A 17,625-nucleotide genomic window follows, 5' to 3' on the forward strand; every position below is an offset into this window, starting at 1 on the left:
TAAGCTTTCAGCATATTGGCATCCTTTGCATATAATTTATCCTCAAGAAAAACAACATTTCTACAATAAATAACCTTTTTAGGATCTAGCGGGTCGACCAGACGATAGCCCTTGCATGTTTCACAATATCCTACAAATACATACTCCTTCGCCTTAGCATAAAGCTTGCGCCGTTTTTCGTCAGGTACAAGTAAATAAGCTATACAGCCAAAAACACAGAGGTGACGAAGATCAATACAGATCCGGTCCACTCAGATTCAGGTATTCTATCTGATAGTGCACTCATCGGAGACATATTGTTTAAATAAATAGCCATCCTAACAGCTTTGTCCCAATAACATTCACACAGACACGAATCCTGTAAAAAAGGCCATAGCTTTCACAAAAAAAAACCATTTTGATGAGGGCAATAAGGCACGGGGTCTTGTGAATAATGCCTTCCTAAAGGTAATTGGATAAATTATTATTACAACATTCCATACTAAGATTGTCAGTACGTAAAACTTTAATTTACAAACCAGTTTGTTCATCAACTACATTTTTAAAATTAATAAAATGGGCACTTTTTTTTTTTTTTTTTTTTATTCAGATACAAGTTAGCCCTTGACTGCAATCTCACCTGGTGGTAAGTGATGATGCAGTCTAAGATGATAGCGGGCTAACCTGGAAGGGGTATGGCAGTTTTTATTAAACCCATACCCCTTTGGTTTCTACACGGCATCGTACCGGAACGCTAAATCGCTTGGCGGCACGGGTTTGCCGGGCACGGGTTTGCACTTACTTCAGATTTATTCTTCATACCATATCCAAAGGTTTTCTTGATACAGTCATCGGTAAAAGTCAGCAAGTAGCAGGCTCCTCCCCAACTGCTCACTTGAATCGGGCCACATACATCACTGTGGATCAGATCTAGTGGATTAGCAGCACGTCCAGCACTTGACGTAGGAAACGATGACTTAAGCATCTTCCCAGTAAGCCAGGAGACGCCGCTGCCTGGTACGTTATCTTCACACTGAAAAACAACACCAACACACTGATTCCCACCACCAAGTATGTACATACCTTTAAAATTCAGGTGACCTAAACGCTGTGTGTCACACTCATGGACACACAAGCTGCAGCATTGGCACTCATGGTTCCCTGCCTAGACTGAAGGGACATAGAATGACCTACTATAGGGTCGGACCGATCTTGCAACTTAAATTTATATAACCCATTAGTTTTATTAGCAGTTAAAACCTGGTTGCCTGTGATTTTACAATCACTATATACGATACAACAATTCTTATGGAAAACTACAACATAACCCTTACTAGTAATCTCACTGACGGATATTAAATTATTTGAAAGATCAGGCACAAATAAAACATTACTAAGAGAAACATTACTAGAAAGAGTAGTCCTACCAACCATTTCACTATGTAATTCTTGCCCATTGGCCACTGAAATGGTACACTTCTTGTTCACTGCATCCTCGACCAATGTTGAGTGAGCACACATATGAGCAGTGGCTCCGCTGTCAATGATGAACTCGTTTAGATGGGAAGTGGAGTACGCAGCTGCATACAATGTATGTTGATCTTCTTCCTTTTTCTTCACATCATCACGTTTTTTCTTGAAACATCGACTAGCTGTGTGATTAGTCTTTTTGCAGTAAGTACAAACAAGCTTGTTAGTTCTCTTTCTATTGTTGGTTTCATAAGCTAAGTTCTCAGTATTGCAATTATTATTACGCCTATGATCCTCTTGAAGTAAGCGAGTGCGAACAACTTCACTTGAGAGTGACTTCGTCAAGCTCGCAGTCTCAAGACTTGAAACAAGAACATTGAAGTCCTCAGGCAGACCCGACAATAATATCTCAGCTATCTCTTCATCGTCAATGACTTTCTCAATATCGGATAACTGTGCGACTAGCTTCATGACGCCTTCAATGTAATCAGACATATTTGAAAAATTGCTATATTCTACACGATTTAATTGTCGCAGTAGAAGTACTCTTCTGTACAAACCTTTGTCTTCGAAGGTGTCTGACAATCTTTTCCAGGCATCTTTCGCGGTCGTAACATCTCGAACGAGCTGATATAGGTTAGGTTGAATCGTTAAACAGATGCGAGCAAGCGCGCGACCATCGCGTGCTAAGTCGGGGTCAGTGCCCTCGACACAGTTCCACAATCCGTCAAGAGTGAGTAACATTTTGATGGCAAACTTCCAGTTTACCCAATTGGAAATACCTTCTAGTTTTTCAATTGAAATTATGTTGCTAGAGCTGGAATGGTTGGACGCCATTTTATCCTCTTCCAAATTACAGCCTGGGCCCATAACCTGTTCAGCAGAGGGCAGATATGCGTAGTGTGACGCGTGATTTTGGAAGAAAGAAAAACAGAAATGCTTTAAAGCAGTCGAGCCACTAATTTAATATAAGAATCACATTGTAATTAGTTAATTAATTATTTAACAATGAGGAATACAAAAAACTACGTGTAAATCGAATGGCGGCCAGAGACAAGAGAGAGTCCAAACCAAAAGTCAAATGTCATTTGTATTAAGCTTGTCTATGGCAAGAATGCGTTCAAAATAAGAATGGATACATTCATTTTCCAACAATTCCTACATATAATATATAAAGTTGATAGTTTTCATTTAGGTACTTTCCAATTTTATATCGAATTGAAAACTAATAGGTACCTACCTATTGCAAGAGTTCAAATTCGTGAAACTCAACATTGTGACTTTTGATCAAAATGTAGGACTTGATCAAAAGTTTCCGTGTGTACTTTGACAAAGTTCCAGAAGCAATCGCAACTCTTTACAAGTTCGAGTAGCCGTCTCATACGAAGTCGATCTAATACGAAGACGTTCACTTCAGCCACAAATATTTATCTACTTCTTATAGCCTGTTGTCTACCTACTATCTACTTACAAGTTGCCTTAGCCCTTAGGGCTGTCCTGTCATCATAAGACTGTTTTAGTTATCTAACACAAAAGTACTTATCCAGTTATAATGGAGGTATAATTATTATTATATCTTATTTTGCAATTTAAATTGATCTATTACAATATCATTTTATGCAACTATGTACTTAGTTATCAACTTATTATAAACGTATTATGAAAATTGTTAGGACCTAGCTGCCGGTATTCAAGGTAAAACACTATTAGATTCATATTATGAAGTTTTTGTATATGGGTAAATAGCACAGATAAGTAAATAATTCTTTTATCTATGTTAAATAAGCATGCGCTTGACGGTAATCACACCAAATAGTAGGTGATGGCGCCTGCCTAGTACAGGTAGTCACTCTTTTCAACCGACTTCAAAAAAAGGAGGATTTTCTCAATTCATTTTTTTTTATGTTTGTTACGCGATTACTCCGTCAATTATGAACCGATTTTATTAATTCTTTTTTTGTTCTGTAGGACATACTTCAGAGGTGGTCCCATTTTAATTTGGTAAAGATCTGATGAATATCTTCGGAGATGGAGAACGGAAATCCTCAATTAATAAAAGTAAATTGCTCGCGATCAGTGTAATAGCTTTGTAAACAGTAGGGTTTAAATCAGGCATAGCCACAGGGCATAGCATATTTTTAACCAACTTGAAAAAAGGAGGAGGTTCTCAATTCGAATGTATGTCTTATTGTATGTTTGTTACGCGATTTCTTTGCCAAATATGAACCGATTTTAATGATTCATTTTGTTTTGGTAGGTCGTACTTGAGAGGTGGTCCTATTTTACTTTGGTGAAGATCTGATAAATATCTTCGGAGATGAAGAACAGAACTCCTCAATAGATAAGAGTAAAATGCTCGTGATCAGTGTAACAGCTTAGTAAACAGTAGGTTTTTATCCAGGCATATTATATTTTAGTGCTGGGGCCACTAAAAATTGTGAAATAATTTTTTTTTTTAAATAAAATAAAAACCGACTTCAATAACCACCAACACTAAAAAGTAAAAAATAATTTAATTTATTACCCAATATATTATGTATACAAGAGTTATTGTAGTTCTATAGTAATATTTTTTGGAGTCGGTGCCAATGTGGAGTCGCAAAACACTATTAAGAGTAGATAGACGGTTCGTGCGGCTAACTGGCACCGGCTCCAAAAAATATTACTATAGAACTACAATAACTCTTGTATACATAATATATTGGGTAATAAATTAAATTATTTTTTACTTTTTAGTGTTGGTGGTTATTGAAGTCGGTTTTTTTTTTTTTGAAAATTTTTTGTCCACGAAAATTTAGCGCACCCCTAACTTTTCAATATTATGTCACATTGTAGCGGAATCCCACTAGATTTGCCAAAAATCGCCCCTACTTCGTAATTAATAAAATAAACTATGATATTTAGGTTCTTTGTTACATTAGAGTAATGGATTTCAATAAGTTGGTCACCCCTCAAACAATATCAGCAAGGAAAATTTTAAAGTATGCCAGTTCCTCCATGAGTAATTAGGTACATCTAAGATTAGGCGGTTTATGCCTTATGTACATAATATGAGTCATCTGAGTGAAAAGTAAGTAGATAACAGGCAATTAGTTTGCTGGACATTGAAATGTTCGTTTCAGCAGGCCTAAGTATTTTGTATTTCAGTGGCAATGCAAATGTTGCAGTTAGTTGTAAATATTTTACATTACAGAGTCTCAAAAAAATATTTAACACTCCGATTAGGTAGGTACCTACTAATTAATATTTTTTTTAAACCCATAATCAATCGAGATAAGCACTGAATCTTGGTGATAGAAAACAATAGGTATCTCGACTGGGATCTCCATAACTTAGGTGGCAATTAGGAGTTAGATCCAAAAAAAATATGGGACCATCTCGCGAACTTTTTCTATTGATTAAAAAAAATGCAAATCAGTCCAGAATCCTAAGAGAAATTGATGTACCGTGTACCTCTTATTTTTCAGCGACTTTTCATGGGACTGGTGGATATTTTTGCCCAAGAGATGACTCTGGCAATACTGAATGTTTTTAAAATCTAACTTTGCTATCTTAACATTGGTTTGTAAGGTGTTTGTATCTTTAGTAGGTAATAATTAGGCTGATATATAATGATTGTTAGGCCTACCCTATATGAACGAAAGACATTTATACGGGAAATAGAGGGCCTAATTCCGTAAATGTACCCTACACGACGCGACGCTGAGGCCACAAATGTTTATTTCGGAAAGGAAAAAGGAAAGGTCATCAGGACTTTGGCATAAAACTGTATCTATAATATACTAAAATGTCTTTGCGTAAAACGAAATAGGCAACTCCGGAATAGACTCTCCAGAATTACTTACTTTTACTAAGGTACCTAAAGTATTCCTTAGATGATTATAGCCTAACGAGTAGGTAGATAGTAGATACATAAGAATATCACCAAATTAATTGCATAAGCATTAAAAATATAGTCCTAATCAATAGTCTTTATCATAGACATTAAATTTTTGTAAATCAATACAATACGCAAAATAAGAAAGGGTACTTTTTATCTAGGAAAATCAAAGTTCCCACGAGATTTTTAAGAAACCTAAATCCACGGGGAGAAAATCGCGAGCATCATCTAGTGGGATAGTAATCGTGAGTCGAAATTGTATTGTTAAGTCGAGTCGCATGCGAAAGGATCTTACCCAAAGCCCATCGCATTATCATCCCAAGGAAATCCCCCATACTTAATCATATGATTAATGCAAAGGATCGCGAACCCCAGCAACAAGACTAACTAGTTACGACGCAGAAAGAGAGTTAGTAAGGTAGGTACTTACCAGCTGACCCGTACCGGTTTCGGATAGAATTTCTTAGTGAGGGTCTAAATATTCTACATGCTTTGAATGATTTTAGGCTTCTTTCGTGGTTTAAAGACATACCTAATATTCTTCATGTTAATAGGGGATGCGTTTCACGGTTAATACGATTAATTTGAGCTATCGATATTTTGAGCACGCTGGGATGCAACTTGGTACCCGATATATACCAAATTTTAAATCTGTAGAAGCAGCGATTTTGACTTGTACGATGTACAGGCTACGTCATTAGACTACCTAATCTCTCCTCTTATTTTCCAGATAGGGCCTATAGCAGATTTACGATGGCAAACAAGTGGCAAGAAGACAACAGAGAACAACAACATTGCTATTCATGTCATTCCACCCGATGGAGAAGAAGATGACGAGTTCGTGCCGCCGCTGCGTCAACGACGCAAACTTAGCACACCCTTGAGCGCTCTCCCGGGTTCCGTGGATGGACTATCGACACCATCAGGTTATATTTTTTACACTACTGCCCAGAAAAAAAGTGTATGTTAACCTAATGTTTCACGGTTCATGTATGTATGTAATATGTATCTATACCTACCTACGAGTTTCTTTATTCCGCCATTAATTCTAAATGTCTGATCAGATTTAGATGAATGAGGACTGGGGTATTGTTAGAATGGAATCCTTACAGTCACATCATCCCTAAGTCCAGAAGTGGATGTCTATCGGTTGACGATGATGATGATGATGAATGAATATTAGTGCCCCCAACCAAGCCAGCACTTTGCGTTGTAATTACTTGACTAGTTATACCTACATAATATTTTTGCAATATACATTTTAACCCACTAATGCAGTAAGGTAGGTAGTATTTATTTTCTTACACACTTACTTTAGTGTATTTTCTGCAGATCTACTCCGTGCATCACCAACGCGGTCCCTATCTCCTTTCGATAGAACCAAACGTCGCTTCAGCACCATGGTTTCGAGCGCCGCAGCCGCTGCAGTGTCCAGGCGTTTCTCCGCCACCATTGGCTGGTGTCTCGCTACTCCATCTGACGTCAAACCGCAGATAGTTCGACAGGGCCGCGCTCTCTGTCTACAATATATTAAAACTCAAATACGAAGGTCACCAACCTGCCCCAAAAAGGTAACACACAGATAATTTCAGAGAGATTAACATAACAACCTCATACTTCTTAAAGCGTCAAAAAAGCGACTCCATTTAATATTTATATGAGTACAAAGACGTGGTCTTGGAACTAAAAAACATTTTAATGTTAACTTAATTTATCTCTTTTAGTTTTCTTATAATATTATTAAATACCATAACAGTTGAGTCACTAATGAGCAAGATTAGGTGTTTATTATTTCAATAGTTATCCATAACTAGTCTTATTTTCATAAGCGAGCAAATGAGCTGGCGGGTCACCTGATGTTAAAATATGATTACCGCCCGCCCATGAGCATTTCAGCACCAGACTCCAGAGGAGCCGCCAATGCGTTGCCGGCTTCTAAGGAATTTGTTGATTCACCCCTTGAATAACCATTTTAAAATTTAGTGTTTAGAACAAGTCGGCTAAAATCTAAATAGACAACTTACTGAAATCCTCACAAGGATAGATGGATTGTAGTGATTAACTAACACACGTAGATTCACTTACAATATGACAATGCTCTAATTTGAAATTATAATTTACCTGACGCCATCCTTTACCCAGTTACATCTGATAGCGTTTTCTAGTAATATGTTAATTTGTAATCGTATATCATTCGGTGTGAGTAGGTATTCTGCCTGTCCTCAAAAGGCTCATTTGTATGATAAAAGATTTACTTAAAGATGCCTTTGAAACTGCTACAAACCGACTTCAAAGATTAAGAAGAAGGTTATCAATTTGATGAAATTTCTTTATGAAATTCTACGGAAATATAGAATGGTATTCCTCAAAATCACTCGTAAAGTTTACGTAACCACTACTCAGCCATTATTATATTATTTAGTTGGTAATTACGCCGATCCGTTGCTCTGCGTGATTGTAGAACAAATCAACAAACAAACACACTTTTGCATTTATATAATTTTAGTACCTAATTAGTATGATCTGTAATATGTATTAAACACGAGATTTCTGACATATATTTCAGAATCTTAATCATCCATCCTTTCAGCAAATAGTAATGAAACGTTTACAAAGAATGCTTGAAACCGAATGCGGAGAGGAAGCTATCAACAATATGGAAACTGGCGTGTTGGCTGCCCTGCGAGCGTTGTGCGCCGCTTTGGAGAGAAAACGCCCTGAGGCCTTCAGGCATGTTGCTCGACAGGCCACAAGAGCCCCGTCTGCCATGCTACGAACTGACACAGCCTTGGCAGAACTTACACTCGCGTTGGCACGACGCATCACCAGGGCTAACGTTACCTGGTCTAAGGTACATCTTGTTTTCTCTCTCCTCTCTCTTTACCCACTTATCTCTTCGCTCCCTCTCTGTTCCTCACTCTCTCTATTCTTCTCTCTCTTTCTCTTTGTCTTTCTCGCTCTCTCTGCGTTAATATCCCCACTGCAGAGAGTCGTGAAAGCTTTTGTTAATCCCACTACATTATGATTGGTTGGAGTTGTCGTGAGATTAGTAATCATACAGTGGACTACAGTGATCTTTCCACATACGATCTCTGATTCAACTAAGGGATAGTTTACACGACGACACTGGACACTCTTATATTCCGTAGGTACTCTGTGCACTCAGTCTATAGGCCGAGTGTCGATGTGTGTATTGTATTTCACTCCTAAACTTTGGTTTATAATGTTTGCAGATTGCGGCCGTATTTTGTATTTGTGGTGCATTAGCCAAGGAAGCTGCCGAATCGGCGGACGGGGAACCACCCCTTGAATTAGTAGCGGCACCTGCAGCTGCAATTGCAGACCTACTACATGAAAACACAGGTTCCTGGATCGCTGCAAATGGTGGATGGGTAATGTTTTCTCTCTCTCCCTCTCTCGTTCTCTCTCTCTCTTTCTCTCTCTCTCTCCCTTACTTTCTCTTTCTATGTCTCTCTTATCGTTGTACCTAGGTAATATTTGTTCACTGAAGATCGTGATGTGAATTTCTTGAGATAGCAAACAACCCATAATATTTTTGTTAAGTATAGGTTAATGTTAAAAATGTTTATGTTTATCCATAATTATAAAGCTAATAGGTTAGGCAGACGAATAAAGTTAAATGGTTATCGAACTTGATTCTTGTGACATAGAATCTTGTAAATTAATGTTTTTATTGAAATACTACATTAGGTACAAACGCTTACCTAGAATGCTAATGATGATGAAGCCTTTAAGTGGATTCTCGAGTAAAACAATTTCCAGCTATAAGTATAATGTGTAATTACGAGCATAACTTGTCCCGTCTTATTTGGGCATTATTTAATATTAATGTCCAGAAATCTCTGGTGGAATGCAGACAAGAAAACTAACAGTGCAATGCAGCCAGACGCTTGAAAGTTTTACTGTTTATTTAGAAACTAGCTTATTCCCGCGTCTTCATGGACTCAATCCCCTATTTTACCCCTTTAGGGCGAGGATTAAAGCTCTCTGTGTATCAAATTTGTCAAAATTGGTTATTTAAGTACCTACCATGCGGAGGGACGGAATTTTTCATCATAGCTACCTTATAGTAGGTACGCGACAGGTCGAGATGGCAATCGGGGAGAGACCGCCCCGTCGCGTACTTACTATTTGTATATGTGCGATATAAGTAGACTTTATAGTTTGGACAGCGATATATCTACCTAATAAGAATAAAATAAATAACAGTCACTTTATGAGCTTTATTGAAAATGTTTTTATTTTTCAGAATGGCCTCATCGAGCGACTTCGAGTCAGTGATCGAGATCAGAGGTCTGAGAAAACGTTACGAGTGATGGTCTCATTCTTTGTAACAGTCTGCCTCATACTCCTATTATTACGATGGGCATGGGCGTAGCAAGAAGATATCAATTTTGATCTTAAAAAGTACCTAATCTAAGAAAGGCCATTGCCCAAGTGACTATGGGACTCAGTATCGCTACCAAATAAGTTGTCCACTAATAAAATAGAGCTTAATTTTTAGGATAGTTTTATTACATTTAATTACACATTTAAAAAAAATCTAAACCTCCGGATTCCGCAGAAATATGGTGAAGAACGACCTCCGAAATTAGAATTTTCGAAACTGTTAATTCGCTGCTAACTTACGTTTTACTGAAATATTTCGCTTTATTAAATATATTTCTAAAGAAATCTATATTATGGAAGCCTCAATAGCTCAACAGTTAAAGGTGTGGACTGAAATCCGAAGGGTCGCCGGTTCAAACCCCACCTGTCGCACTACTGTCGTACCTACTCAGGTGGCACAAGCTTGACGCTTTCGTCCTACGTCGGCAACGATGCGGCAGCATTCTATAGAACGCGACAGGTCAAGATGACAATCGGGGTGACGTGCGGCTGTGCGGAGCGTCCCCAGCCTCATACCCCGATTGCCATCTTGACCTGTCGCATACTATGGGTATCCGCTAGCTGCGCTCTGGCATTGGTAGCACACATATAGGCACCGCGTCTAGCCGTGACGTGTAGAAGGCCTCGCGCTCACGTGGAACACCTAAGCCCGCAGCGATGCACGCGGCGTCATGCCACAGCGAGGCGTCACCTATACAGAATACATAACTATATGTTAAAAATTGCTTTTAATCAGTTAATTAAGTGAATTGAATGATGATAAGATAGGTATACACACCTCTAACTTGTGTAAGTTATGTGTGTTTTAAGCAATTAAATATCACTTTCTTTAAAGGTGAAGGAAAACATCGTGAGGAAACCTGCATGCATTCACTATACTGTCCTGAAAGATGTGTGAAGTATGCCAATCAATCCACTTGGCCAGCATGGGAGACTATGGCCCTTCTCACTCTGTAAGGAGACCCATGCTCTGTAGCGAGCCGGTGATGGGTTGATCATGATGATGATTAAGTAATTACTAGTTACAAATCGAAATAACACATACAGAATACATAACTATATGTTAAACATTGCAACATGTACAGATAATAGTTCATACAGTACAGATTGAATGTACATAGTATAGGTACTATGACTGGTAAAATACAGGTATTTAAGCGGGTAACATATCTGCATATGCCACTTCATCTGTATAGGCTGTCTAATGGGTAAGTAGTACTTTTCATTATTATACATACCAAGTGTGCAGAAATCCAACGCAGAATAATATTTCTTTCCTCAGAGTCTGAAGGCTGTGCGAGGACGTAGAGATATGCCACATGCATAACTCGCACTCTGTGTCCAAATAAAGCAGCAGGTGCTAGCCCGGCTCGGAGAGCTTTTTGTGATGAACCAAAACACTCCATGCAAATGACATGTTCATGTCAAATCTGTCAAATCATATATTTACAATATTAGATAATTTCAAAAGCATTTGCAATTCTTCTTTGATCAGTTAATTGTTTTTAATCAGTTAATTAAGTGAATAATGATAAGATACAACGACTCACACAATCAACACAAACAAAGACACAACTCAACTGTTAGTTATGTGCGTTTTAAGCAATTAAATATCACTTTCTTTAACGGTGAAGGAAAACATCGTAAGGAAACCTGTACGCTTGAGAGTTCTCCGTAATGTTCTCAAAAGGTGTTCTAACCACATTTCACGACAGTTGGTTACTTCTAATAAAACGTCGAGGCTTCGACATCACGCAAATAGCTCTTAATGTAGCCCTATTTTCCATGATTTTACCGTTTTCACGTCACCTTTCTTTTCTTTCTTTCTTCTTTTTTTAAAAAGAATAACCTTAACCTATTATTTGACATATCGTCGATTCAGAATCAAGCCGAGAGTTTCCTCACTTTAGTTCACTCTGCCCTAACACTCTTATAAACCAAATAATTATTTATTTATTACTTACCTACTGGTGCAGGTGAATTCCAAGATCCAAAAGTCGCAGTGGAGAGTCCCGGAAGGAACAAATTACCACACCGACTTGATGGATTTTCTATAACATAATAATGTGTATTATCTATGTCTACAACTAACTAGGCGTCTGTAGATTCCTAGATCACTTTGTCTAATTATTAAATAGTGATTAAACAAAAAATTAAACAGCAGTAATCACGGAACAGAAAAACTGTTCTTTCTGTTCCGTGGCAGTAATAGTGTTCTGTGCTTTAGCTGAACAACCACAGAGAACGAATTAAAAACAAACAATTTATTTGACATTAGGGATGTCATATCGATCCGATATCGATTTTCAAAGAATCTATTTTTGTGACAAGAAAATCGATCTACGTTCCGATTTTTGCTTCTTTATTTTAGATTGAGTTCACGCAAACAGAGTAAAAAAGAAGCAATATAAAACTAGTAAATAACTACTAAAATAAAATAAGTACATATATATGGGTAACATTGGTATAATATTATTTTAAAAAAGGGTTTTAGAATATGATTTATGTACATAAATATGTTTTTTATTGAGTAATTATTTGATGTTATTAAACAATTTACAGCATGTTCTACCTTTAATTCGATTGAACTATTGACTCACAATGTTTGACACGTTTTAAAGTTACCCGTAGCTACTTTACCAAGTTAGTTGGTCATTCATACCATTGATATCTTTTTGCCCCCTGCACTATTTATTTTTCATAAAAACGTCCAAAATTAAAAATTCGACTATAGTTGATCAAATTCAGATACCCAGAAACCGAGAAGTGTTGGGAAGAATATCAATATAATATGTATACCCTATTAGGTATTTTTTCATAACTGGTACTAACTAACTAATTTGATTTTTAATTAAAATATAGGTATCGAAAAAATCGAAGATTTATTTTTGCGAAATAAATATTCCAGACCTCGATTTTTTTTAATCCGTTCCTCAGATTTCGATTCGAATCGATCTAAAAATCGATCTTTTTTTGAAGATTCACCATTTAGATTTGACATTCGACAACCTCTCGATTACGGTGAAATTACAGCTACAATGTCGCGATCGGAATCACCTATTTGTTGACGCTCACTATTTGCTACAATGCATTGCAATATGAATATAGTACCTACGCGACAGGTTGAAATGACAATCGGGAAGGGAACGCACTAACACCCCCCGTGTTTAATCGGTGCGTGCGAATGCGGGTGGGTGTGCGGGGCGTCCCCTCACCTCATACCCCGATTGCCATCTCAACCTGTCGCGGACTATACCATAAATTCAACCAATCAGAACTATTGTAATAATTCTATTGCTATTGTAATAACGACAGGGGCTCGATTTTGTTTCGATTTTGTTAATTAATGTCCGCTACAATGTAACGATCTCAATTACTTCTGATTGGTTGAGGCGTGCTTACTGTTGCCTATAATGCATTTGCATTGTTGCAACAAGAATACCAAAAATTCAGCCAATCACAACTATTATTGCGATTGTAATAAGGATTGATGCATGAAAGTAATAATCGGAAGTCGAAGCAAGACGTCATCATAATCGACCTAAGCTTATCGATTCCTTGATTCGCGTCACTACATGTTTTGCTAATGTCAGGAAAATGAACAAAACAACTACTTTTATTTCGGTCAGTTTCTAATTATACGGCTGTTTTTTTATTTCGTAACATTTTAAATGTTTTTTAAAATTAAAAACAGGAATTACTAATTTCACCATTTCGGTGTACACCTATATCTATAGCGATACCATTGGTGGGCAGTCTCCTTTAGCCATACCTAAGTGCTGTAAAATAAGTAGTACAATTATTATTTTAAAGCTTACCTATGTAGGTACCTAGAGGTCCTTGCGTTTCATCGTACTTACTTATAACTAAGTATGTGCTCCTGCTCGATTCCAATAAAAAAAAATCGAGCGATGTCCAAATTCGATGTGTGGGCGTGATACACCACGACGACGCCGTGACTGATATAACGAACGCACCGAGCGTGGCACGCGTACAGGCAGTGGGCTGATTCGCTAACTCATTGTTCAACGCTGAATGACAGCCACCGAGCTCAATTGATATTTATTTAATTTAAATCCATTGAAGATTTTTAAAATATCACTCAGTGACTATCATTCAATGTTGAACACTGAGTTAGCGAATCACCATCAACTCATTGTCTTTCACTGAATGATAGCCACCTAGCTCATTTGACATAATATGTTTGTAATCTATTGAAGGTTTTCTAAAAATTATTTTAATGCCAATCAGTGAAGCATTAATGTATAGCCAACCAGTGTCAAATGTGTTCGGTGTTCGGTGGCTATCATTCATCTTTAGACACTGAGTTAGCGAATCACCCGGCGGAAACTCGTACGCTGCGCTGTGAAAATAGAATGCCTGGGCGCTCTATGGTAAGAAATACAAGCGTACGCGCAACGTTTCGTTCCATAGAGCGCCACTTATAGTTCACTATAATGTGCTTATAGTAAAAATACATGTTTTAGACCTTGCCTTGGTGTAAACGTGGTGTTACTCTTACAAGTACCTGTTTTTAAATATAAGGTACCTACCTAATATTTGCCAAGCAAGAGGAAACCAAGGTCTGAATTAATTAAAATATAATAATTACCGTGAGGTACTCGTAAATCATACGGTCCACCATCTACTTAATAAATCTTAGTAAACAATTAGGAACCATAACGAGGAATTAATAAGCATTTTGTAAAATAAAACTTGAAAGTTAAATAGGTAGGTAAGTAGGTACAAAATGTTTGCGAAACACATCGATTCGTGTAAACTCGATTAGTAAGTAGGTATTATAGTGCAGCCTTCGGCGAGTTCTATGGACTATGGCCGCTGTGAACGATGGTGCCTTTCAATGAGTAGGATGATTTCAGGTATCTGGTGTCAAGGAGCCTCCCCAAAGACTACGTTAGCCTACAATTTGTACCTATTAGTAAGTATTACCTTACCGTCCGTGTATTTGCTGCCATGGGAATTTCGAAAAATCCAACTATATTCCTCGTCTTCATCTATATTAATATTATAAAGAGGTAATGTGGTTAAGTTTATTGGTAGGGGGTAATCTCTGGAACTACTGAACCGATTTTGAAAATTCTTTCACCAATAGAAAGCTACATTATTCCTGAGTGACATATGCTATATTAAATACACGCAGGCGAAGCCGCGGGGATCAGCTAGTTAGGTATAAAGGGAATATCCATGTGTAATGTAATATTCAGTTTTCTAGGCGATTGGGCTAGACATTGATGAGTCAGTCAGTGAGTGAGTCAGACCTTTTCTTTTTTAGTCAGTAGAACTCGCCGCGTGGTTCAGAACGGACAAATTAAAAAAAAGCCGAGGGTTGTATTGTATCTAAGTAAAAATTGTTAGTTTGCGAATTATTGTTCTTATGTTTTACCTTTCAAAAGTATTAAAATAATTTATTTAAGTAGGTACTTATACATGTAATATATTTTGATGGTATACACTTGGTTTTATTTATCCCTGTTGAAGGTACTAACATTATCTATTAGTTACAACCTGAGGCTACAACCCTGCTAACGGTCAACGGGCCGCCATTTATGACCTAAATTCTGAGGAGACCCGTACTTACTCAGTATTAGGCCTTAGGCCGGTGTACGTTGAGATGATGATAATGATGATAGTGAATATATTCAATGATCCATTCATGAGCGAGACCAATAATTAATCTATGGATCCATTGTTATAAACTTTTTACGGCTGAATCGATCTTGACGAAGTTTTTACTCTGGGTACTCTGGGGTACGCACATCCACCGATGTCTTTCTATTTTCAACCGACTTCCAAAAAGGAGGTGGTTCTCAATTCGGCCCGTTTTTTTTTCTATTTCTACTATTTCTATATTTTTAGGGTTCCCTGTACCTCAAAAGGAAAAGCGGAACCCTTATAGGATCACTTTGTTGTCTGTCTGGCTGTCAGTCAAGAAACCTACAGGGTAGGTACTTCCCGTTGACCTAGAATCATGAAATTTGGCAGGAAGATAGGTCTTATAGCAGACATTCGGGGAAAAATCTGAAAACCGTGAATTTGTGGTTATATCACACAAAAAAAATTAAATTGTGGTCATGAACTAATACCTAATTAGTATTTTCAATTTTCGAAGTAGGATAACTATATCAAGTGGGGTATCATATGAAAGGTCTTCACCTGTGCATTCTAAAACAGATTTTTATTTATTTTTATGTATCATAGTTTTTGAATTATTGTACAAAATGTCGAAAAAATACGACGGAACCCTCGTTGCGCGAGCCTGACTCGCACTTAGCCGGTTTTTTTTGTCTATGCCCTATGGTACATGATTCTCAGACATGATCTTAGGTTACGATCCATAGAGTAAAAGTATGACTTGTTTACATACGTAGATAGAATAATAGGTAGATTTAAGTACTGTGTAACCGCGTATGAGATAGCGATAGCACGACGTAACGATGAATAACACGACAATAATTATTACCATTGTTTAGTAGTCAATATGTGTATTAACCTATCAACAATATTTGTATTAAACGTTTTTTATGAGAAAACAAGTAAATAACTCGCATTGTGCTCGGCGTGGCACTACTGAAAGCCATAAAGCAAATTAAGAAGAAGAAGAAGTAAATAACTCATGAGAAATACAATTACGCTGCGAATTCTCAAAGTTTGTTTCGCAACTAAAGTTGCATGCCTTGTATGGAAGTTGCATGTATTCTTGAAAAAACCAGTTACACGATAAGGGACAAAAAAAGGTTAGCTGCGTCTCTGTCTATCACATTAGTAACTTTATCTGTGCTCTCTTTTTAGTGCGAATGAGAAAGCAAACGTTCCTGCATCTACCTTTATTTCTCTATCTACGGTATAAAGACTTATAAAGTATCTGTGAATAAAGTTATTAGTCTATGGCCCCGTGAGTTTTGGCCAGCTCTGTGCTGTGCTCAGGGTAACAAGACTTAGCAGGATCTTGCGGTTTTAGTAGGATACGGTCCATATTTTGTCGAAGATTAGAAACATAGGTAGGTACCTAGTTTTTATCAGTAGACTAGTTATATAATTAATGCATTAGCAGTTTAGCATGATTCGATAACAAATTTTCTAAAATTCTAAAAACTTGGTTAGTTAGAATATTCTGTACCTTTCCCACAAAAAAGATAACTTTAAATCTTGTACATATTATTAACTATGTAAATATGTGAATCAATTGCCAAGTGTATGGAAAATCATCACTTAAGAACAGCTCGAACGATTTGGCGGATTTTTAGGGTTCCGTACATCAAAAGGAAAAAAATCCTTATAGATCACTTCGTTGTCTGTCACGATCGCAATCATCTCTGATTGGTTAACGCTCGCTCACTATTGGCTACAATGTATTATTGCAACAAGAATCGCACAAATTCAGCCAATCAGAACAATTGAGATTGTAATAATGATTGATGCAGGTTTTAGACAATCGCCTTACTGCTGCGCGATTGCGGGAGATTGACAGCTACAATGTCACGATCGCAATCACCTTTGATTGGTTGACGCTCGCTCACTATTGGCTACAATGCATTGTTGCAACAAGAGTCGCACAAATTCAGCCAATCAGAACAATTATTGAGATTGTAATAATGATTGATGCAGGTTTTAGACAATCGCCCTACGGATCTATAAAAATGACAACGTCAGAATTCCACCTAGTAGGCTCTCAATGGCACTTGAATGACATTGACAGGGGGGTGCTGTTGGAAAACAAAGGCTTAGAATATTCAAACAAGAACAAAGGAGACACTTGATGGCAACGTTAGTTCCGATTTTCGCCAAGATAGCCTTGTCGCACTGTATGTAGTCCAGCGTCCAGCAACTAGTAGGATTATCTATTTGAATCTGGTCACACTTGTCTG

The 17,625-nt window shown here is 37.4% G+C and overlaps 1 protein-coding gene and 1 long non-coding RNA gene across 3 annotated transcripts in view; one reads left to right on the top strand and one right to left on the bottom strand.

Annotated features, from left to right (window-relative positions):
- LOC117986681 (anti-apoptotic protein NR13-like) overlaps positions 1 to 13,880 on the top strand; it is a 47,060-nt gene extending 33,180 nt beyond the window's left edge. The window contains exons 2-7 of one of the 2 annotated variants that reach the window (XM_034973558.2): positions 6,060 to 6,255; positions 6,662 to 6,900; positions 7,896 to 8,180; positions 8,563 to 8,721; positions 9,600 to 9,774; positions 13,501 to 13,880. In XM_034973558.2, coding sequence (XP_034829449.1) covers positions 6,730 to 6,900; positions 7,896 to 8,180; positions 8,563 to 8,721; positions 9,600 to 9,728 — 744 coding nt within the window. In that variant the 5' untranslated portion in view covers positions 6,060 to 6,255; positions 6,662 to 6,729 and the 3' untranslated portion in view covers positions 9,729 to 9,774; positions 13,501 to 13,880. The remainder of the gene's footprint in view (positions 1 to 6,059; positions 6,256 to 6,661; positions 6,901 to 7,895; positions 8,181 to 8,562; positions 8,722 to 9,599; positions 9,775 to 13,500) is intronic. The other variant, XM_069501647.1, reaches the window with a different exon arrangement.
- LOC138402984 (uncharacterized) lies at positions 9,770 to 13,457 on the bottom strand. Its single transcript, XR_011237294.1, has 3 exons — positions 11,704 to 13,457; positions 10,978 to 11,169; positions 9,770 to 10,430 (listed from the first exon to the last, which is right to left on the bottom strand). It is a non-coding gene; the product is annotated as an uncharacterized lncRNA (long non-coding RNA).
- Positions 13,881 to 17,625: the final 3,745 nt, after the last annotated feature.

This window comes from Maniola hyperantus, chromosome 1, assembly GCF_902806685.2.
Source record: "Maniola hyperantus chromosome 1, iAphHyp1.2, whole genome shotgun sequence".
In the NCBI taxonomy this organism is placed as follows: Eukaryota; Metazoa; Arthropoda; class Insecta; order Lepidoptera; family Nymphalidae; genus Maniola; species Maniola hyperantus.